This window comes from Ascaphus truei, chromosome 4 (assembly GCF_040206685.1).
Source record: "Ascaphus truei isolate aAscTru1 chromosome 4, aAscTru1.hap1, whole genome shotgun sequence".
In the NCBI taxonomy this organism is placed as follows: Eukaryota; Metazoa; Chordata; class Amphibia; order Anura; family Ascaphidae; genus Ascaphus; species Ascaphus truei.
In genome coordinates, this window is record NC_134486.1 from 1,858,415 (window position 1) to 1,882,618 (window position 24,204).

The 24,204-nt window shown below is 53.6% G+C and overlaps 1 protein-coding gene across 12 annotated transcripts in view; it reads right to left on the reverse strand.

Moving 5' to 3' along the window:
• The window catches only part of LOC142492497 (uncharacterized), a 229,331-nt gene extending 212,459 nt beyond the window's left edge, over positions 1–16,872 (reverse strand). For 2 of the 12 annotated variants that reach the window (XM_075595164.1, XM_075595161.1), the window contains exons 1-4: positions 16,704–16,857; positions 5,191–7,020; positions 4,796–4,909; positions 3,847–3,951 (exon numbers count right to left, since the gene is read on the reverse strand). In XM_075595164.1, coding sequence (XP_075451279.1) covers positions 3,847–3,951; positions 4,796–4,909; positions 5,191–6,829 — 1,858 coding nt within the window. In that variant the 5' untranslated portion in view covers positions 6,830–7,020; positions 16,704–16,857. Of the gene's footprint in view, positions 1–3,640; positions 3,690–3,846; positions 3,952–4,795; positions 4,910–5,190; positions 7,021–16,703 lie in introns of those variants that run through there. The other 10 variants (XM_075595169.1, XM_075595162.1, XM_075595172.1 and 7 more) reach the window with 10 other exon arrangements.
• Positions 16,873–24,204: the final 7,332 nt, after the last annotated feature.

Consider the following 24,204-nt stretch of genomic DNA (forward strand, 5'->3'; position numbering starts at 1 on the left):
AAGAGTGAAGGCAGAGGGGGGATGCTGGGGAGGTGAAAAAGGGGGGGGTAGAGCGGGGGGGAGGGGTAAGAAGGGGGGGGGCCCATCTGACTGATTGGGGATACGGTTTTTAGGGCTGTGTTCGAGCGCCTATGGTGGGGTGGTCAGTGTCTGGTGTGATGGAATTGGTTGTCTGGTCCTAGTGTGGGAGATCCATGGATCCCAAATATCCTCGTAAGCCGGCATTTTTTGTCGGACGATGGCGGTGAGCCGTTCCATAACCATCACCTCGTCGACTCTTTTCCTGATTGTTCCTAGTGCAGGCGTAGTCGTTTTCCTCCAGGAGGCCGCAATACAGCATCGAGCCGCGGTCATAATGAAGGAGATCAATTTCCTGACTGGCCGGACAATGTCCTTCAAGGGTGCAGCCCGCAGGTAGGTCAGTGGTTCGATAGGCACTTCTAGGTCGGTGACCTCTTTTATTAAATTTTAGACCTTGGTCCAGTACTTAACAATTTCTGGACAGGACCACCAGATGTGGATCATGTCCCCTCTATGACCACAGCCTCTCCAACATAGATCTGATGCCAGAGGGTAGATTTGGTTTAATCGTGCTGGGGTAAGATACCAGCCAAACATAATTTTATAAATGTTTTCCTTTATTGTAGTACATAGAGAGGTCTCCGAGGCTGTCTTCCAGATTTCTTCCCAAGTCTCTCTGTCTATAGCAGTGTTCAGGTCAGCTGCCCATTTGAGCATATAGTCATGCTCTTTTGGGGACGAGGAGCGTTCTAGAGTCCCATATATATCTGAGATTAGACCCTTCTGGTGGGTCTTTGTCTCGCAAAGAAGCTCAAATGATGTGAGAGTGGGGTATTCTGGAAGAGGGCATGTTGTTCTAATAAAGTTTCTAATCTGAAGATATTTGAATGTGTCCAATTCTTTAATTTTATATTTGGTCCTTACCTCTTGGAAACTCAGAAGCCTCCCTAGGCTCAGGAGATCCGCAATCGCCTCTATACCCCTGGTGCTGTATTGTTCGAACAGTTTAGATCCACATCCCGGGGGGAACTTTGGATTGTTAAAGATGGGGGTCAACTGGGAGCTTTTGGTGGTAAGACCATATTTGTATTTACAACGTGACCAGACGTCCCACGTAAAACGAGAGGCCTGTAGTTTTAGGTTGTGTGTATGGCCCTCTCCTCTGGCCAGGCTCCAGAGGCAGGCTTGCAGAGAAGGCACTTTGGCACATTGAGTCTCTATCTCCACCCAACTACAACGGGTCGGGTCAGAGTTCCACATTACCACCTGCTTGAGCTGTGCAGCTAGGTAATATCTGTGTAAGTCCGGTACCCCCAGACCTCCCCTAGATCTTGCAGCCATCAAAACTGATCTGGCGACTCGGGGTCTTTTGCCCTGCCAAATAAAGTGAAATATTCTATTTTGCATGTTATTAAGATCAGTGCCCGGGACGTGGGTCGGGAGTGTTTGAAAGAGATATAACATTCTTGGGAGTATATTCATCTTAGCGGAGATCATTCGACCGATCCACGAGATCTGGTAACCTTCCCACTGATCTAGATCCTTTTTGATCTTATCCCATAAACGCGGGTAGTTATCCCGGTATAAATCCCGATAGTGCCTTGACACATTAACTCCCAGATATTTAATGTATGAAGGGCACCATCTGTAGCTAAAATTGGTTTTGAGGAGTTTAACTTCGGGATCAGGGAGACTAAGATTTAGGGCCTCTGATTTGTCGCTGTTTATCTTATATCCTGAGACTCTGCCAAACTCCGTCAGTTCCCTCTGGAGGCTGGGGAGGGAAGTTAGAGGTTTCGTCAGAGTAAGGATGATATCATCAGCGAATAGAGAAATTTTGTATTGTGATTTATCGATCGGGATTCCCTGGATGTTCGGGTTCCGTCTTATTTTAGACGCCAGTGGTTCAATCGTGAGGGCGAAGAGAAGGGGAGATAGGGGGCATCCTTGACGGGTACCATTCTGGATTAGGAATCGTTCAGAGCCTCCGTCCGAGAGGCGTACCGAGGCTGAGGGATTCTGGTAAAGTGCTTGAACGCCCTTTAGGAACGAGTCTCTGAAGCCAAATTTAATCAGTGTCTGGTTTAGAAATAGCCAGTCAATCCTTAATAAATAGTTTTTATAGTCACTAGGAGTCTCTATGTTATATGTGCAGTGTGTGTGTTAGTGTAGACCTTTTGTAACACTACAGTGTTGCACTATGATCTGTGTCTGTTTGTGTTTTTTCCCCTACATGGCCTGTCAAGCAAGTGTGCTGATCCCCTGAGGAGTACAGGATTATCCAATGAACTTTTGGCGCCAGGTTTTTCTTTGTTTTGGCTAGAGTAGCGTATTAACCCTGGTTACATATCCAAGTCACATGATCACTTGTGTGCTGTGCGTGACAGGGGGTATATGGGGACAGATTTAGGGGAGATATTGTGTATTTGAGGGACCATTGAGAAGGTGAAAATTGGGACAGCTGACGAGCTGCGTATTAACCCTTGTCCCGTATGCAGGTCACGTCCTCACAGGTGTGCCATACGTGACACCCCCCTACACCCAAAATACATAAAAAACCTCCCCCCCAAATACATACAAAAAAAAACAACCACCCCCAAATACATACAAACCCCCACACCCCAAATACATACAAACCCCCACACCCCAAATACATATAAACCCCCACACCCCAAATACATACAAACCCCCACACCCCAAATACATACAAACCCCCACACCCCAAATACATACAAACCCCCACACCCCAAATACATACAAACCCCCACACCCCAAATCATACAAACCCCCACACCCCAAATACATACAAACCCCCCTCACGCCCGATATACATACAACCCCCCCTCCACATACATACACAAAAAAGACTCTAACCCCCAAAATACATACAAACACCCCCCCCGACATCCCCAAAAAATACATAAACTCCTCCTATCAATTTACATGTAAACCCCTCCCCCGAAATACATACACAAAAAGACCTACAGACTTCCTACCTTGGGGATGGTCTCAGGCCTCTGGTGCCCGGCTCACCCAAGCTGTTTGGGCCTCAGAGAGAGGCCCTGCGTGGGACAGTGAGGGAGGTCCGCAGCTGGGGAGAGACAGGGCCCGTCGGCCAGACAAAGCAGTTGGACCCGAAATCTGGCCCAGACCAAATTCTTTGCCCGGCTGCCGGTCCTCTGGTTGCTGCCAGGCCCCGGCTCTCCCCAGCTGTGGTCCTCCCTCACTGATATTGTCCCATGCCGAGCCCCCCGCAGCCACCGGGCCCGGGACACTTGTGCTGGCTCTCCTCCTCGTCAGTGGCCCTGTGTCGGCGGTCTTGCGAGACCCCCAATTTTACACCTCGCGAGCCTCCTTCACTATTTACCCCCCTCTTCCCAATGTATTTCTCCCCCCGTCTCACTCTTAACCCCTCTTCCTCACTCACTCCCCCTCTCCTCTCACTCTCCCCCCTCCAAAAACCCCACTATCACTCAATCCTGCTTCCTCAATCCCTCTCCTCACAGTCATTCCCCCCCCCCCCTCAGCCTCTTGCCCTGGATCTGCCCCCCTGCCGATGGCCCGGACTACTTGTAACAAGATAACGTGTCCCTACACTAAAGGATATTATGGAACTCACCATCGACAGCAAATGTGACTATTTCTGTCTTTATCGGGGTGAGATGTTCCCCAGCTGCAGGCCTACCTCACCGATACTGCCCCGTGCCGGGCCCCCCGCAGCCACCGGGCCCGGGACACTTGTCCTGGCTCTCCCCCCCATCGGTGGCCCTGATAACTTGTAACAAGATAACGTGTCCCTACACTAAAGGATGTTGTGGTACTCACCAGCGACAGTAAATGTGACTATTTCCGTCTTTATCGGGGGGAGATGTTCCTCAGCGTTCGGCTCTTCTCGCTCTGACTTAATCTGTAACCTCTCCGGTACAATCCCTGGGAAACAGAAGTAAAATGCATCGTGTGAAGCTGGGAGTCGGGCTCGCCTTGTGAGATCACTATACAGAAATACTTTATCCTGATTCCTGAGGGGAAGTCACTGATATTATGTGATTATTAACCCCGAGTGGTGAGAATGTTTTTACCCGAGAGCTGAAAACACGGAGTTTCTGGCGCTACCAATGTTACATTACATCCCGGGATCAGCACTCAGGATATAGGTAAATAAGGAAAACCCACACGCTCCCAGCAATTCAGCACAATAAGAGTTCCTTTAATGTACACAAATCACACGCACACGTGAGAGGCCCGACACTCACCGGGCGGAAACGCCACGTTTCCCGGCCCCACGGTTCCTTCCCTGGCTCTTATTCTGCAGAAATGGCTAGGAGTCTGAGAGTATTTCTTATTTACCTATATATGGGGCGGCCAACTCCCGTCCTCAAGGGACACCAACAGGGCAGGGTTTCAGGATATCCCTGCTTCAGCATGGGTGGCTCAAACAGAATGACTGAGCCACCTAAGCTGAAGAAGGGATATCCTGAAAACCTGCCCTGTTGGTGGCCCTTGAGGACGGGACTTGGCCGGCCATGCATTACATAAAACATGCGTGTGTGTTTGTCGCTAGAACATGCAGCTAAGATTTCTATCCGGGGTTTAATGTTATTTTCCCCAATATTGTAGCAATTTCTGTCCATATTTAAGCACATTGAATAAAGACAGGTGCGGATATAAGGCTCCTCTCATTGCTGCCAGGCCCCGGCTCTCCCCAAAGTCAGTGGCCCTGATTACTTATAACAAGATAACGTGTCCCTACACTATACGATGTTATGGAACTCACCATCGATAGCAAATGTGACTATTTCTGTCTTTATCGGGGGGAGATGTTCCTCAGCGATCGGCTCTTCTCGCTCTGACTTAATCTGTAACCTCTCCGGTACAATCCCTGGGAAACCTGGCAATAAGAAAGGGAAATGCCCCGTGTAAAGCTGGGAGTGGGGCTCTTATAGTGCTATCACCTCCTCTGATATTGGGGTAATACCCGTCGGGAAGAAATCTCTCACTCGCCCTTCTGGCAGAAATCCCTTACAGAGATGGGACATGAGATGTTACCTGCTAGTGGCTCTATAAGGACACAAGATTAATTAGTTTGGGTGTGTGACTCACATAATGCAAAATACCCCGATATTCCCACCGTGCAGATCTCAGCGCCCCCACAATATCTGCTATACTCACTTAGCATGCGGGGATCCATGCCGGTAGTGGGCAGCACCCCTCTGTCCATGCTGGTAGTGGGCAGCGCCCCTCTGTCCATGCTGGTAGTGGGCAGCGCCCCTCTGTCCATGCTGGTAGTGGGCAGTGCCCCTCTGTCCATGCCGGTAGTGGGCAGCGCCCCTCTGTCCATGCTGGTAGTGGGCAGCGCCCCTCTGTCCATGCTGGTAGTGGGCAGCGCCCCTCTGTCCATGCTGGTAGTGGGCAGCGCCCCTTTGTCCATGCTGTTAGCGGGCAGCGCCCCTCTGTCCATGCTGGTAGTGGGCAGTGCCCCTCTGTCCATGCTGGTAGTGGGCAGCGCCCCTCTGTCCGTGCTGGTAGTGGGCAGTGCCCCTCTGTCCATGCTGGTAGTGGGCAGCGCCCCTCTGTCCGTGCTGGTAGTGGGCAGCGCCCCTCTGTCCGTGCTGGTAGTGGGCAGTGCCCCTCTGCCCATGCTGGTAGTGAGCGGCGTCCCTCTGTCCATGCCGGTAGTGGGCAGCACCCCTCTGTCCATGCTGGTAGTGGGCAGTGCCCCTCTGTCCATGCCGGTAGTGGGCAGTGCCCCTCTGTCCATGCCGGTAGTGGGCAGCGCCCCTCTGTCCATGCTGGTAGTGGGCAGCGCCCCTCTGTCCATGCTGGTAGTGGGCAGTGCCCCTCTGCCTATGCTGGTAGTGGGCAGTGCCCCTCTGTCCATGCTGGTAGTGGGCAGTGCCCCTCTGTCCATGCCGGTAGTGGGCAGTGCTCCTCTGTCCGTGCTGGTAGTGGACAGCGCCCCTCTGTCCATGCTGGTAGTGGGCAGCGCCCCTCTGTCCTTGCTGGTAGTGGGCAGCGCCCCTCTGTCCATGCTGTTAGCGGGCAGCGCCCCTCTGTCCATGCTGGTAGTGGGCAGTGCCCCTCTGTCCATGCTGGTAGTGGGCAGCGCCCCTCTGTCCATGCTGGTAGTGGGCAGCGCCCCTCTGTCCATGCTGGTAGTGGGCAGTGCCCCTCTGTCCATGCTGGTAGTGGGCAGCCCCCCTCTGTCCGTGCTGGTAGTGGGCAGCGCCCCTCTGCCCATGCTGGTAGTGAGCGGCGTCCCTCTGTCCATGCCGGTAGTGGGCAGCGCCCCTCTGTCCATGCTGGTAGTGGGCAGTGCCCCTCTGTCCATGCCGGTAGTGGGCGGCGCTCCTCTGTCCATGCTGGTAGTGGGCAGCGCCCCTCTGTCCATGCTGGTAGTGGGCAGTGCCCCTCTGCCTATGCTGGTAGTGGGCAGTGCTCCTCTGTCCGTGCTGGTAGTGGGCAGCGCCCCTCTGTCCATGCTGGTAGTGGGCAGCGCCCCTCTGTCCTTGCTGGTAGTGGGCAGCGCCCCTCTGTCCATGCTGGTAGTGGGCAGCACCCCTCTGTCCATGCTGGTAGTGGGCAGTGCCCCTCTGTCCATGCCGGTAGTGGGCAGTGCCCCTCTGTCCATGCCGGTAGTGGGCAGTGCTCCTCTGTCCATGCCGGTAGAGGGCAGTGCCCCTCTGTCCATGCCGGTAGTGGGCAGTGCTCCTCTGTCCATGCCGGTAGAGGGCAGTGCCCCTCTGTCCATGCTGGTAGCGGGCAGCGCCCGTCTGTCCGTGCTGGTAGTGGGCAGCGCCCCTCTGTCCATGCTGGTAGTGGGCAGTGCCCCTCTGTCCGTGCTGGTAGTGGGCAGTGCCCCTCTGTCCGTGCTGGTAGTGGGCAGCGCCCCTCTGTCCGTGCTGGTAGTGGGCAGTGCCCCTCTGTCCGTGCTGGTAGTGGGCAGTGCCCCTCTGTCCGTGCTGGTAGTGGGCAGTGCCCCTCTGTCCGTGCTGGTAGTGCCTGCATAAAAGGGAAGAAATGTAATGAGGGATATAACAAATAAGGATGCATGGGAAGGATGTTGATCCGGGGATTAACCCGATTGCCAATTCTCCCCTTATGAGATATCATTGGAAAATAGTAGTAGAGCCATGCCACCTCTCCCCGGGGTGTGAGTCCTGACACCTCAGTGCTCACAGCTCCATACACATGTATGTAAGAGACACATATAGAGGGGTACAGCTGATATGTGAGTATATTGCAGGGTTACCTGCTCCTTGCTGCTGCCTGTGATTACCCCCTGTATCCCCCCCAGCACATTAGTGTCTGTGCCAGGCTGCAGCTCCCATACACATGTATGTAAGAGACACATATAGAGGGGTACAGCTGATATGTGAGTATATTGCAGGGTTACCTGCTCCTTGCTGCTGCCTGTGATTACCCCCTGTATCCCCCCCAGCACATTAGTGTCTGTGCCAGGCTGCAGCTCCCATACACATGTATGTAAGAGACACATATAGAGGGGTACAGCTGATATGTGAGTATATTGCAGGGTTACCTGCTCCTTGCTGCTCCCTGTGATTACCCCCTGTATCCCCCCCAGCACATTCGTGTCTGTGCCAGGCTGCAGCTCCCATACACATGTATGTAAGAGAGACATATAGAGGGGTACAGCTGATATGTGAGTATATTGCAGGGTTACCTGCTCCTTGCTGCTCCCTGTGATTACCCCCTGTATCCCCCCCAGCACATTAGTGTCTGTGCCAGGCCGCAGCTCCCATACACATGTATGTAAGAGACACATATAGAGGGGTACAGCTGATATGTGAGTATATTGCAGGGTTACCTGCTCCTTGCTGCTGCCTGTGATTACCCCCTGTATCCCCCCCAGCACATTAGTGTCTGTGCCAGGCTGCAGCTCCCATACACATGTATGTAAGAGACACATATAGAGGGGTACAGCTGATATGTGAGTATATTGCAGGGTTACCTGCTCCTTGCTGCTCCCTGTGATTACCCCCTGTATCCCCCCAGCACATTAGTGTCTGTGCCAGGCTGCAGCCCCCATACACATGTATGTAAGAGACACATATAGAGGGGTACAGCTGATATGTGAGTATATTGCAGGGTTACCTGCTCCTTGCTGCTCCCTGTGATTACCCCCTGTATCCCCCCCCCCAGCACATTAGTGTCTGTGCCAGGCTGCAGCTCCCATACACATGTATGTAAGAGACACATATAGAGGGGTACAGCTGATATGTGAGTATATTGCAGGATTACCTGCTCCTTGCTGCTGCCTGTGATTACTCCCTGTATCCCCCCCAGCACATTAGTGTCTGTGCCAGGCTGCAGCTCCCATACACATGTATGTAAGAGACACATATAGAGGGGTACAGCTGATATGTGAGTATATTGCAGGGTTACCTGCTCCTTGCTGCTCCCTGTGATTACCCCCTGTATCCCCCCCAGCACATTAGTGTCTGTGCCAGGCTGCAGCCCCCATACACATGTATGTAAGAGACACATATAGAGGGGTACAGCTGATATGTGAGTATATTGCAGGGTTACCTGCTCCTTGCTGCTCCCTGTGATTACCCCCTGTATCCCCCCCAGCACATTAGTGTCTGTGCCAGGCTGCAGCCCCCATACACATGTATGTAAGAGACACATATAGAGGGGTACAGCTATGTGAGTATATTGCAGGGTTACCTGCTCCTTGCTGCTCCCTGTGATTACCCCCTGTATCCCCCCAGCACATTAGTGTCTGTGCCAGGCTGCAGCTCCCATACACATGTATGTAAGAGACACATATAGAGGGGTACAGCTGATATGTGAGTATATTGCAGGATTACCTGCTCCTTGCTGCTCCCTGTGATTATCCCCTGTATCCCCCCCAGCACATTAGTGTCTGTGCCAGGCTGCAGCTCCCATACACATGTATGTAAGAGACACATATAGAGGGGTACAGCTGATATGTGAGTATATTGCAGGATTACCTGCTCCTTGCTGCTCCCTGTGATTACCCCCTGTATCCCCCCAGCACATTAGTGTCTGTGCCAGGCTGCAGCTCCCATACACATGTATGTAAGAGACACATATAGAGGGGTACAGCTGATATGTGAGTATATTGCAGGATTACCTGCTCCTTGCTGCTGCCTGTGATTACCCCCTGTATCCCCCCAGCACATTAGTGTCTGTGCCAGGCTGCAGCTCCCATACACATGTATGTAAGAGACACATATAGAGGGTACAGCTGATATGTGAGTATATTGCAGGATTACCTGCTCCTTGCTGCTCCCTGTGATTACCCCCTGTATCCCCCCCAGCACATTAGTGTCTGTGCCAGGCTCCAGCTCCCATACACATGTATGTAAGAGACACATATAGAGGGGTACACCTGATATGTGAGTATATTGCAGGATTACCTGCTCCTTGCTGCTCCCTGTGATTACCCCCTGTATCCCCCCAGCACATTAGTGTCTGTGCCAGGCTGCAGCTCCCATACACATGTATGTAAGAGACACATATAGGGGGGTACAGCTGATATGTGAGTATATTGCAGGGTTACCTGCTCCTTGCTGCTCCCTGTGATTACCCCCTGTATCCCCCCCAGCACATTAGTGTCTGTGCCAGGCTGCAGCTCCCATACACATGTATGTAAGAGACACATATAGAGGGGTACAGCTGATATGTGAGTATATTGCAGGGTTACCTGCTCCTTGCTGCTCCCTGTGATTACCCCCTGTATCCCCCCCAGCACATTAGTGTCTGTGCCAGGCTGCAGCTCCCATACACATGTATGTAAGAGACACATATAGAGGGGTACAGCTGATATGTGAGTATATTGCAGGGTTACCTGCTCCTTGCTGCTCCCTGTGATTACCCCCTGTATCCCCCCAGCACATTAGTGTCTGTGTCAGGCTGCAGCTCCCATACACATGTATGTAAGAGACACATATAGAGGGGTACAGCTGATATGTGAGTATATTGCAGGGTTACCTGCTCCTTGCTGCTCCCTGTGATTACCCCCTGTATCCCCCCCAGCACATTAGTGTCTGTGCCAGGCTGCACCTCCCATACACATGTATGTAAGAGACACATATAGAGGGGTACAGCTGATATGTGAGTATATTGCAGGGTTACCTGCTCCTTGCTGCTTCCTGTGATTACCCCCTGTACCCCCCCAGCACATTAGTGTCTGTGCCAGGCTGCAGCTCCCATACACATGTATGTAAGAGACACATATAGAGGGGTACAACTGATATGTGAGTATATTGCAGGATTACCTGCTCCTTGCTGCTCCCTGTGATTACACCCTGTATCCCCCCAGCACATTAGTGTCTGTGCCAGGCTGCAGCTCCCATACACATGTATGTAAGAGACACATATAGAGGGGTACAGCTGATATGTGAGTACATTACAGGGTTACCTGCTCCTTGCTGCTCCCTGTGATTACCCCCTGTATCCCCCCAGTACATTAGTGTATGTGCCAGGCTGCAGCTCCCATAACATGTATGTAAGAGACACATATAGAGGGGTACAGCTGATATGTGAGTATATTGCAGGATTACCTGCTCCTTGCTGCTCCCTGTGATTACCCCCTGTATCCCCCCAGCACATTAGTGTCTGTACCAGGCTGCAGCTCCCATACACATGTATGTAAGAGACACATATAGAGGGGTACAGCTGATATGTGAGTATATTGCAGGATTACCTGCTCCTTGCTGCTGCCTGTGATTACCCCCTGTATCCCCCCCAGCACATTAGTGTCTGTGCCAGGCTGCAGCTCCCATACACATGTATGTAAGAGACACATATAGAGGGGTACAGCTGATATGTGAGTATATTGCAGGATTACCTGCTCCTTGCTGCTGCCTGTGATTACCCCCTGTATCCCCCCCAGCACATTAGTGTCTGTGCCAGGCTGCAGCTCCCATACACATGTATGTAAGAGACACATATAGAGGGGTACAGCTGATATGTGAGTATATTGCAGGATTACCTGCTCCTTGCTGCTCCCTGTGATTACCCCCTGTATCCCCCCAGCACATTAGTGTCTGTGTCAGGCTGCAGCTCCCATACACATGTATGTAAGAGACACATATAGAGGGGTACAGCTGATATGTGAGTATATTGCAGGGTTACCTGCTCCTTGCTGCTCCCTGTGATTACCCCCTGTATCCCCCCCAGCACATTAGTGTCTGTGCCAGGCTGCAGCTCCCATACACATGTATGTAAGAGACACATATAGAGGGGTACAGCTGATATGTGAGTATATTGCAGGGTTACCTGCTCCTTGCTGCTTCCTGTGATTACCCCCTGTACCCCCCCAGCACATTAGTGTCTGTGCCAGGCTGCAGCTCCCATACACATGTATGTAAGAGACACATATAGAGGGGTACAACTGATATGTGAGTATATTGCAGGATTACCTGCTCCTTGCTGCTCCCTGTGATTACCCCCTGTATCCCCCCAGCACATTAGTGTCTGTGCCAGGCTGCAGCTCCCATACACATGTATGTAAGAGACACATATAGAGGGGTACAGCTGATATGTGAGTACATTACAGGGTTACCTGCTCCTTGCTGCTCCCTGTGATTACCCCCTGTATCCCCCCAGTACATTAGTGTATGTGCCAGGCTGCAGCTCCCATAACATGTATGTAAGAGACACATATAGAGGGGTACAGCTGATATGTGAGTATATTGCAGGATTACCTGCTCCTTGCTGCTGCCTGTGATTACCCCCTGTATCCCCCCCAGCACATTAGTGTCTGTGCCAGGCTGCAGCTCCCATACACATGTATGTAAGAGACACATATAGAGGGGTACAGCTGATATGTGAGTATATTGCAGGATTACCTGCTCCTTGCTGCTCCCTGTGATTACCCCCTGTATCCCCCACAGCACATTAGTGTCTGTGCCAGGCTGCAGCTCCCATACACATGTATGTAAGAGACACATATAGAGGGGTACAGCTGATATGTGAGTATATTGCAGGATTACCTGCTCCTTGCTGCTGCCTGTGATTACCCCCTGTATCCCCCCCAGCACATTAGTGTCTGTGCCAGGCTGCACCTCCCATACACATGTATGTAAGAGACACATATAGAGGGGTACAGCTGATATGTGAATATATTGCAGGATTACCTGCTCCTTGCTGCTGCCTGTGATTACCCCCTGTATCCACCCAGCACATTAGTGTCTGTGCCAGGCTGCAGCTCCCATACACATGTATGTAAGAGACACATATAGAGGGGTACAGCTGATATGTGAGTATATTGCAGTATTATCTGCTCCTTGCTGCTGCCTGTGATTACTCCCTGTATCCCCCCCCCCCAGCACATTAGTGTCTGTGCCAGGCTGCAGCTCCCATACACATGTATGTAAGAGACACATATAGAGGGGTACAGCTGATATGTGAGTATATTGCTGGATTACCTGCTCCTTGCTGCTCCCTGTGATTACCCCCTGTATCCCCCCCAGCACATTAGTGTCTGTGCCAGGCTGCAGCTCCCATACACATGTATGTAACAGACACATATAGGGGGGGTACAGCTGATATATGAGTATATTGCAGGATTACCTGCTCCTTGCTGCTCCCTGTGATTACCCCCTGTATCCCCCCCAGCACATTAGTGTCTGTGCCAGGCTGCAGCTCCCATACACATGTATGTAAGAGACACATATAGAGGGGTACAGCTGATATGTGAGTATATTGCAGGATTACCTGCTCCTTGCTGCTCCCTGTGATTACCCCCTGTATCCCCCCCAGCACATTAGTGTCTGTGCCAGGCTGCAGCTCCCATACACATGTATGTAAGAGACACATATAGAGGGGTACAGCTGATATGTGAGTATATTGCAGGGTTACCTGCTCCTTACTGCTCCCTGTGATTACCCCCTGTATCCCCCCCCCCCAGCACATTAGTGTCTGTGCCAGGCTGCAGCTCCCATACACATGTATGTAAGAGACACATATAGAGGGGTACAGCTGATATGTGAGTATATTGCAGGATTACCTGCTCCTTGCTGCTCCCTGTGATTACCCCTGTATCCCCCCCAGCACATTAGTGTCTGTGCCAGGCTGCAGCTCTCATACACATGTAAGAGACACATATAGAGGGGTACAGCTGATATGTGAGTATATTGCAGGGTTACCTGCTCCTTGCTGCTGCCTGTGATTACCCCCTGTATCCCCCCCAGCACATTAGTGTCTGTGCCAGGCTGCAGCTCCCATACACATGTATGTAAGAGACACATATAGAGGGGTACAGCTGATATGTGAGTATATTGCAGGATTACCTGCTCCTTGCTGCTGCCTGTGATTACCCCCTGTATCCCCCCCAGCACATTAGTGTCTGTGCAAGGCTGCAGCTCCCATACACATGTATGTAAGAGACACATATAGGGGGGTACAGCTATGTGAGTATATTGCAGGATTACCTGCTCCTTGCTGCTCCCTGTGATTACCCCCTGTATCCCCCCCAGCACATTAGTGTCTGTGCCAGGCTGCAGCTCCCATACACATGTATGTAAGAGACACATATAGAGGGGTACAGCTGATATGTGAGTATATTGCAGGATTACCTGCTCCTTGCTGCTCCCTGTGATTACTCCCTGTACCCCCCCAGCACATTAGTGTCTGTGCCAGGCTGCAGCTTCCATACACATGTATGTAAGAGACACATATAGAGGGGTACAGCTGATATGTGAGTATATTGCAGGATTACCTGCTCCTTGCTGCTGCCTGTGATTACCCCCTGTATCCCCCCCAGCACATTAGTGTCTGTGCCAGGCTGCAGCTCCCATACACATGTATGTAAGAGACACATATAGAGGGGTACAGCTGATATGTGAGTATATTGCAGGATTACCTGCTCCTTGCTGCTGCCTGTGATTGCCCCCTGTATCCCCCCAGCACATTAGTGTCTGTGCCAGGCTGCAGCTCCCATACACATGTATGTAAGAGACACATATAGAGGGGTACAGCTGATATGTGAGTATATTGCAGGATTACCTGCTCCTTGCTGCTGCCTGTGATTGCCCCCTGTATCCCCCCAGCACATTAGTGTCTGTGCCAGGCTGCAGCTCCCATACACATGTATGTAAGAGACACATATAGAGGGGTACAGCTGATATGTGAGTATATTGCAGGGTTACCTGCTCCTTGCTGCTCCCTGTGATTACCCCCTGTATCCCCCCAGCACATTAGTGTCTGTGCCAGGCTGCAGCTCCCATACACATGTATGTAAGAGACACATATAGAGGGGTACAGCTGATATGTGAGTATATTGCAGGGTTACCTGCTCCTTGCTGCTCCCTGTGATTACCCCCTGTATCCCCCCAGCACATTAGTGTCTGTGCCAGGCTGCAGCTCCCATACATATGTATGTAAGAGACACATATAGAGGGGTACAGCTGATATGTGAGTATATTGCAGGATTACCTGCTCCTTGCTGCTGCCTGTGATTACCCCCTGTATCCCAGCACATTGGTGTCTGTGCCAGGCTGCAGCTCCCATACACATGTATGTAAGAGACACATATAGAGGGGTACAGCTGATATGTGAGTATATTGCAGGATTACCTGCTCCTTGCTGCTGCCTGTGATTACCCCCTGTATCCCCCCAGCACATTAGTGTCTGTGCCAGGCTGCAGCTCCCATACACATGTATGTAAGAGACACATATAGAGGGGTACAGCTGATATGTGAGTATATTGCAGGATTACCTGCTCCTTGCTGCTGCCTGTGATTACCCCCTGTATCCCCCCAGCACATTAGTGTCTGTGCCAGGCTGCAGCTCCCATACACATGTAATTTCTATTTTCCATGTCCTGATGAGATTTGCGCACCTGTTTTCTACCCTGATCCCCATCTGGCAGACTTGGAGATGCCAGCTTTTTAGAGTGGGGCTAAGGAAATGGTTCTCTGACTAGAGGAAGGCCAACCCCCTGTGGGCAGGTACTATCTTGATTCCCACGTGAGTTGGCAGAAGGTAATTGGACCCAGGTAATTGTTCTCCAATGCCTGAGTCCCAATGTTGGGGATAGAGCCCAAATCCCATATAAACGATTGTAAGCTCTATTCCCAGTGTCTTTCGTGTCTTCGTTCTTATACCTGATGCCTGATGCACTGCTAACCTGAGTCCTGGTTATTTCATTGTCCCCTCCCTAAGTAAGTGTCTATATTCCGTTTGTTATTTGTCCAACATTGTGTGTCCACCTGTCTATAAAGGAATAAAATCTCTTTATTATATCACAGTCGTATTCAATTCAACCCAGTTATTTGGTGTATATTATAACCCTGTAAGCTACCGTGACAGTGTCTAATCTAATGGCGGCTTTCAATGTCCCACAGTCCAATCGGAAACAAGGACGTCATACGGTGCAGCTTCCAATTGCACCGCGTAATCGTGGGCAATAAACTCAGCAGCGATACCGGCGCCCGCTACGAAGGCGGAATGGGATGTTTTAGTGCGACAATTTCACCGCTATCAGCCGCAGGGGACAGCTAGCCGCCTGTCGTTTCACCACGAAGTTAAATTAGGCTGCGCTTATAGTGCCGGCGCCGTCACCGGAAAACAAACGCATTGCCGTCGCCACGTTCGCTTAAGTAAGCACGACGCGACTGAGCGACAGCAGCAACGCAAATTCTGGAACCCGATAAAATGTGATTTTTCAGCGGCTGTCGCCACATGTGACAACCTCTGAACCATTCAATGGCCGGGTCACCAGCGACGTCGCCGAAAGTTCAGTTATAACTTTTGCGGGTGGCAACGGAGACGGGTGATGTCACTATAAGCGCTCCAGAGAGCAGCCCGGCAGAGCGCGTTACGCAGCGCTCCAGAGCGGGGGAAGATGGGGACACATGGGGGTAGGGGGAGTCACACACGGGGGTAGGGGGAGTCACACACGGGGGTAGGGGGAGTCACACACGGGGGTAGGGGGAGTCACACACGGGGGTAGGGGGAGTCACACACGGGGGTAGGGGGAGTCACACACGGGGGTAGGGGGAGTCACACACGGGGGTAGGGGGAGTCACACACGGGGGTAGGGGGAGTCCCACACGGGGGTAGGGGGAGTCCCACACGGGGGTGGGGGGAGTCACACACGGGGGTAGGGGGAGTCACACACGGGGGTAGGGGGAGTCACACACGGGGGTAGGGGGAGTCACACACGGGGGTAGGGGGGAGTCACACACGGGGGTAGGGGGAGTCACACACGGGGGTAGGGGGAGTCACACACGGGGGTAGGGGGAGTCACACACGGGGGTGGGGGGAGTCACACACGGGGGTGGGGGGAGTCACACACGGGGGTAGGGGGAGTCACACACGGGGGTAGGGGGAGTCACACACGGGGGTAGGGGGAGTCACACACGGGGGTGGGGGGAGTCACACACGGGGGTGGGGGGAGTCACACACGGGGGTGGGGGGAGTCACACACGGGGGTAGGGGGAGTCACACACGGGGGTAGGGGGAGTCACACATGGGGTAGGGGGAGTCACACACGGGGGTAGGGGGAGTCACACACGGGGGTAGGGGGAGTCACACACGGGGGTAGGGGGAGTCACACACGGGGGTAGGGGGAGTCACACACGGGGGTAGGGGGAGTCACACATGGGGCAGTTGGTGTTGGGGGTGATTGTCCCACCCTGACCCCCCGCCCGCAGCAGCAGGTGAGCTCCCAGCAGGGGGACACGCACCTTGCTCGGGTGCTGCTGCCTCTGCGGTCTCTGTGCTGAATCAGGCGGATCTCAGGGTCTCCTTCTGTTTGCAATGGTCTGAGTCCCAGGAAGTGGAGACACTCACTACATCCGGGTCACTGCTCTGTGTCCCACTGCGCATGCTCACACCGAGAGGCTGCTGGGAGTTGTAGTTTATAGCCCAGCACAGAGTAAGTGCCACATGCTGTGCTGGGGAGAGAGAGTCACTCCTGCATGGAGATGTGCGCCCTCCTCTTACTCTCAGGGACGCGGCCTCACTTCCTCCTTCCGGACACTGTTGATAAGAAGGAGGAGACCTGGCTTTGTCCTGAAAATGCAGCTTGTCCTGATTTTATCATTTCAATTATTTCCCAGGTCCAGCTGAGACAGTAACACCCCCCCCACATAAATATCCCTGCCCCCCCCCCCACACATAAACATCCCTGCCCCCCACATAAACATCCCTGCCCCCCCCCACACATAAACATCCCTGCCCCCCACACATAAACATCCCTGCCCCCCACACATAAACATCCCTGCCCCCCACACATAAACATCCCTGCCCCCCACACATAAACATCCCTGCCCCCCCCCACATAAACATCCCTGCCCCCCACACATAAACATCCCTGCCCCCACACATAAACATCCCTGCCCCCCACACATAAACATCCCCTGCCCCACCACACATAAACATCCCTGCCCCCCACACATAAACATCCTGCCCCCCACACATAAACATCCCTGCCCCCCACACATAAACATCCCTGCCCCCCACACATAAACATCCCTGCCCCCCACACATAAACATCCCTGCCCCCACACATAAACATCCCTGCCCCCCACACATAAACATCCCTGCCCCCCACACATAAACATCCCTGCCCCCACACATAAACATCCCTGCCCCCCACACATAAACATCCCTGCCCCCCACACATAAACATCCCTGCCCCCCACACATAAACATCCCTGCCCCCCACACATAACATCCCTGCCCCCCACAACATAAACATCCCTGCCCCCCACACATAAACATCCCTGCCCCCCACACATAAACATCCCTGCCCCCCCACACATAAACATCCCTGCCCCCCACACATAAACATCCCTGCCCCCCACACATAAACATCCCTGCCCCCACACATAAACATCCCTGCCCCCACACATAAACATCCCTGCCCCCCACACATAAACATCCTGCCCCCCACACATAAACATCCCTGCCCCCACACATAAACATCCCTGCCCCCCCACACATAAACATCCCTGCCCCCCACAATCATAAACATCCCTGCCCCCCACACATAAACATCCCTGCCCCCCACACATAAACATCCCTGCCCCCCCACACAAACATCCCTGCCCCCCACACATAAACATCCCTGCCCCCCACACATAAACATCCCTGCCCCCCACACATAAACATCCCTGCCCCCCACACATAAACATCCCTGCCCCCCACACATAAACATCCCTGCCCCCACACATAAACATCCCTGCCCCCAACACATAAACATCCCTGCCCCCCACACATAAACATCCCCTGCCCCCCACACATAAACATCCCTGCCCCCCACACATAAACATCCCTGCCCCCACACATAAACATCCCTGCCCCCACACATAAACATCCCCTGCACCCCCACACATAAACATCCCTGCCCCCACACATAAACATCCCTGCCCCCACACATAAACATCCCTGCCCCCCCCCACACATAAACAGCCCTGCCCCCCACACATAAACATCCCTGCCCCCACACATAAACATCCCTGCCCCCCACACATAAAACATCCCTGCCCCCCACACATAAACATCCCTGCCCCCCCACATAAACATCCCTGCCCCCCACACATAAACATCCCTGCCCCCCACACACATAAACATCCCTGCCCCCACACATAAACATCCCTGCCCCCACACATAAACATCCCTGCCCCCCACACATAAAACATCCCTGCCCCACACACATAAACATCCCTGCCCCCCCACACATAAACATCCCTGCCCCCCACATAAACATCCCTGCCCCCACACATAAACATCCCTGCCCCCCACACATAAACATCCCTGCCCCCCCCTCACACATAAACATCCCTGCCCCCCACACATAAACATCCCTGCCCCCCACACATAAACATCCCTGCCCCCCACACATAAACATCCCCTGCCCCCCACACATAAACATCCTGCCCCCCACACATAAACATCCTGCCCCCCACACATAAACATCCCTGCCCCCCGCACATAAACATCCCTGCCCCCGCACATAAACATCCCTGCCCCCCAGCACATAAACATCCCTGCCCCCCACACATAAACATCCCTGCCCCCACACATAAACATCCCTGCCCCCCACACATAAACATCCCTGTCCCCCACACATAAACATCATCCTGCCCCCACACATAAACATCCCTGCCCCCCCACACATAAACATCCCTGCCCCCCACACATAAACATCCCTGCCCCCCCACATAAACATCCCTGCCCCCCCCCACATAAACATCCCTGCCCCCACACATAAACATCCTGCCCCCCCACACATAAACATCCCTGCCCCCCCACACATAAAACATCCCTGCCCCCCACACATAAACATCCCTGCCCCCCACACATAAAACATCCCTGCCCCCCACACATAAAACATCCCTGCCCCCCACACATAAACATCCCTGCCCCCCACACATAAACATCCCTGCCCCCCACACATAAAACATCCCTGCCCCCCACACATAAAACATCCCTGCCCCCCACACATAAACATCCCTGCCCCCCCCCACATAAACATCCCTGCCCCCACACATAAACATCCCTGCCCCCCACACATAAACATCCCTGCCCCCCCACACATAAACATCCCTGCCCCCACACATAAACATCCCTGCCCCCCACACATAAACATCCCTGCCCCCCACACATAAACATCCCTGCCCCCCACACATAAACATCCCTGCCCCCACACATAAACATCCCTGCCCCCCGCACATAAACATCCCTGCCCCCCGCACATAAACATCCCTGCCCCCCCGCACATAAACATCCTGCCCCCCGCACATAAACATCCCTGCCCCCACACACATAAACATCCCTGCCCCCCACACATAAACATCCCTGCCCCCCACACATAAACATCCCTGTCCCCCACACATAAACATCCCCTGCCCCCCACACATAAACATCCCTGCCCCCCACACATAAACATCCCTGCCCCCCACACATAAACATCCCTGCCCCCCCACATAAACATCCCTGCCCCCCCCCACATAAACATCCCTGCCCCCACACATAAACATCCCTGCCCCCCACACATAAACATCCCTGCCCCCCACACATAAAACATCCCTGCCCCCCACACATAAACATCCCTGCCCCCCACACATAAAACATCCCTGCCCCCCCACACATAAAACATCCCTGCCCCCCACACATAAACATCCCTGCCCCCCACACATAAACACCCCCCACACATAAAACATCCCTGCCCCCCACACATAAAACATCCCTGCCCCCCACACATAAAACATCCCTGCCCCCCACACATAAACATCCCTGCCCCCCCCACATAAACATCCCTGCCCCCCACACATAAACATCCCTGCCCCCCACACATAAACATCCCTGCCCCCCACACATAAAACATTCCCTGCCCCCCACACATAAACATCCCTGCCCCCCACACATAAACATCCCTGCCCCCCACACATAAACATCCCTGCCCCCCACACATAAACATCCCTGCCCCCCACACATAAAACATCCCTGCCCCCCACACATAAACATCCCTGCCCCCCACACATAAACATCCCTGCCCCCCCACACATAAACATCCCTGCCCCCCACACATAAACATCCCTGCCCCCCACACATAAACATCCCTGCCCCCCACACATAAACATCCCTGCCCCCCACACATAAACATCCCTGCCCCCCCACACATAAACATCCCTGCCCCCCACACATAAACATCCCTGCCCCCCCACACATAAACATCCCTGCCCCCCACACATAAACATCCCTGCCCCCCACACATAAACATCCCTGCCCCCACACATAAACATCCCTGCCCCCCACACATAAACATCCCTGCCCCCCACACATAAACATCCCTGCCCCCCACACATAAACATCCCTGCCCCCCACACATAAACATCCCTGCCCCCCACACATAAACATCCCTGCCCCCCACACATAAACATCCCTGCCCCCCACACATAAACATCCCTGCCCCCCACACATAAACATCCCTGCCCCCGCACATAAACATCCCTGCCCCCCACACATAAACATCCCTGCCCCCCACACATAAACATCCCTGCCCCCCACACATAAACATCCCTGCCCCCCACACATAAACATCCCTGTCCCCCACACATAAACATCCCTGCCCCCCACACATAAACATCCCTGCCCCCACACATAAACATCCCTGCCCCCCACACATAAACATCCCTGCCCCCCACACATAAAACATCCCTGCCCCCCCACACTAAACATCCCTGCCCCCCACACATAAACATCCCTGCCCCCCACACATAAACATCCCTGCCCCCCACACATAAAACATCCCTGCCCCCACACATAAACATCCCTGCACCCCCACACATAAGCATCCCTGCCCCCACACATAAACATCCCTGCCCCCACACATAAACATCCCTGCCCCCCCCCACACATAAACAGCCCTGCCCCCCCACACATAAACAGCCCTGCCCCCACACATAAACATCCCTGCCCCCCACACATAAACATCCCTGCCCCCACACATAAACATCCCTGCCCCACACATAAACATCCCTGCCCCCACACATAAACATCCCTGCCCCCCACACATAAAACATCCCTGCCCCCCACACATAAACATCCCTGCCCCCCACACATAAAACATCCCTGCCCCCCACACATAAACATCCCTGCCCCCCACACATAAACATCCCTGCCCCCCACACATAAAACATCCCTGCCCCCCACACATAAACATCCCTGCCCCCCACACATAAAACATCCCTGCCCCCCACACATAAACATCCCTGCCCCCCACACATAAACATCCCTGCCCCCCACACATAAAACATCCCTGCCCCCCACACATAAAACATCCCTGCCCCCCACACATAAACATCCCTGCCCCCCACACATAAACATCCCTGCCCCACACACATAAACATCCCTGCCCCCCACACATAAAACATCCCTGCCCCCACACATAAACATCCCTGCCCCCACACACATAAACATCCCTGCCCCCCCACACATAAAACATCCCTGCCCCCCACACATAAACATCCCTGCCCCCCACACATAAACATCCCTGCCCCCCACACATAAACATCCCTGCCCCCCACACATAAACATCCCTGCCCCCCACACATAAACATCCCTGCCCCCCACACATAAACATCCCTGCCCCCCACACATAAACATCCCTGCCCCACACATAAACATCCCTGCCCCCCACACATAAACATCCCTGCCCCCCACACATAAACATCCCTGCCCCCCACACACATAAACATCCCTGCCCCCCACACACATAAACATCCCTGCCCCCCACACATAAACATCCCTGCCCCCCACACATAAACATCCCTGCCCCCCACACATAAAACATCCCTGCCCCCCACACATAAACATCCCTGCCCCCCGCACATAAAACATCCCTGCCCCCCGCACATAAACATCCCTGCCCCCCGCACATAAACATCCCTGCCTCCCGCACATAAACATCCCTGCCCCCCGCACATAAACATCCCTGCCCCCCACACATAAACATCCCTGCCCCCCACACATAAACATCCCTGCCTCCCGCACATAAACATCCCTGCCCCCCGCACATAAACATCCCTGCCCCCCACACATAAACATCCCTGCCCCCCGCACATAAACATCCCTGCCCCCCACACATAAACATCCCTGCCCCCGCACATAAAACATCCCTGCCCCCCGCACATAAACATCCCTGCCCCCCACACATAAACATCCCTGCCCCCCACACATAAAACATCCCTGCCCCCCACACATAAAACATCCCTGCCCCCCACACATAAAACATCCCTGCCCCCACACACAAAACATCCCTGCACCCCACACATAGACATCCCTGCCCCCCCACATAAAACATCCCTGCCCCCCACACATAAAACATCCCTGCCCCCCACACAGAGCCCCCTCTGATCCCGCAAAGAGACCCCCCCTGCTCCCCACAGTCCCCACCCGCCCCCCACTCCCCACACAGCGCCCCCCCCCCTGCTCCCCACACAGCCCCCCCCACAAAGAGACCCCCCCTGATCCCCACACAGCCCCCCACAGAGAGACGCCCCTGCTCCCCACAGAGACCCCCCTGCTCCCCACAAAGAGACCCCCCCTGCTCCCCACACAGCCCCCCACAAAGAGACCCCACCTGCTCCCCACAGTCCCCAAACACAGAGCCCCCCCCTGCTCCCCACACAGCCCCCCACAAAAAGACCCCCCCCTGCTCCCCACAGTCCCCACCCGCCCCCCTTAAAGAGGCCCCCCTACTCCTCACACAGAGCCTGCTCCCCACAAAGAGGCCCGGGGGGTGGGGGAGGGAGAGAGGAGAGGCTGCTTCTGCTTGCGTGCGTGTGAGTGACAGTGTGTGTGAGTGACAGTGTGAGTGACAGTGTGAGTGTGAGTGACAGTGTGAGTGTGTGTATGTGTGTGTGTAGCTGTGAACGGGGGAGGGAGGGGCAGAGTTGTGAAGGGGGGTACACATTCATGTGCAGTGGGGGGGGACCGGATTGCTGTGAACGGGGGAGAAGGAAAGAGGGAGAGGTGAATGGGGAGAGAAGGAGAGGTGAATGGTGAGAGAGGAGGGGAGCAGAGTGAGAGGGGGGAGCAGAGAGAGAGAGGGAGCGGGAAAATTACATCCCGGGCAACGCCGGGTATATCAGCTAGTTTTTCTAAATTTCCCTCCGTGTGCCCAATTTGCAACATTTCCTATTCTATTTCATAGCAAAGTCTGGGGAGGGGTTTGGGGGTTGAGCCCCCCCACCATTTTTACGAAATAGAATATGAAATAGTGCAAATTGGTGCGTATGTTGAGTGAAATGTAAAGAAAAAAGACATAAGTGTCAGATAATTTATAAATAACATACCTACAGTCAGCTGAATAATTACCCCATTGTTTGTGTTTCAACTTATTCCAAAACCCACCCTCTGTACCCCTAACAACCCCCCCCCCCCCCCCATAACACCTACAGTACAGTAATGGGCAAAATCCCTATTATCCAGATCTGGGTAACAGCGCATGTGGCTATTAGAAAATGAGAACATTACCCAGCCAGCATATAGTAACTAAAAGTTACTTAAGTAATAATCCCCGAAGAACAGGGCATTACTGGCCAATAACGCCCTGGCTGGAGGAGGTGAAGGCCCGAGGCGAAGCCGAGGTAACCCAGCCAGGGCATTATTGGCCAGTAATGCCCTGTTCTGAGGGGATTATTACTGTTATAGGCTAAATGTAGGCTTATTTCATAA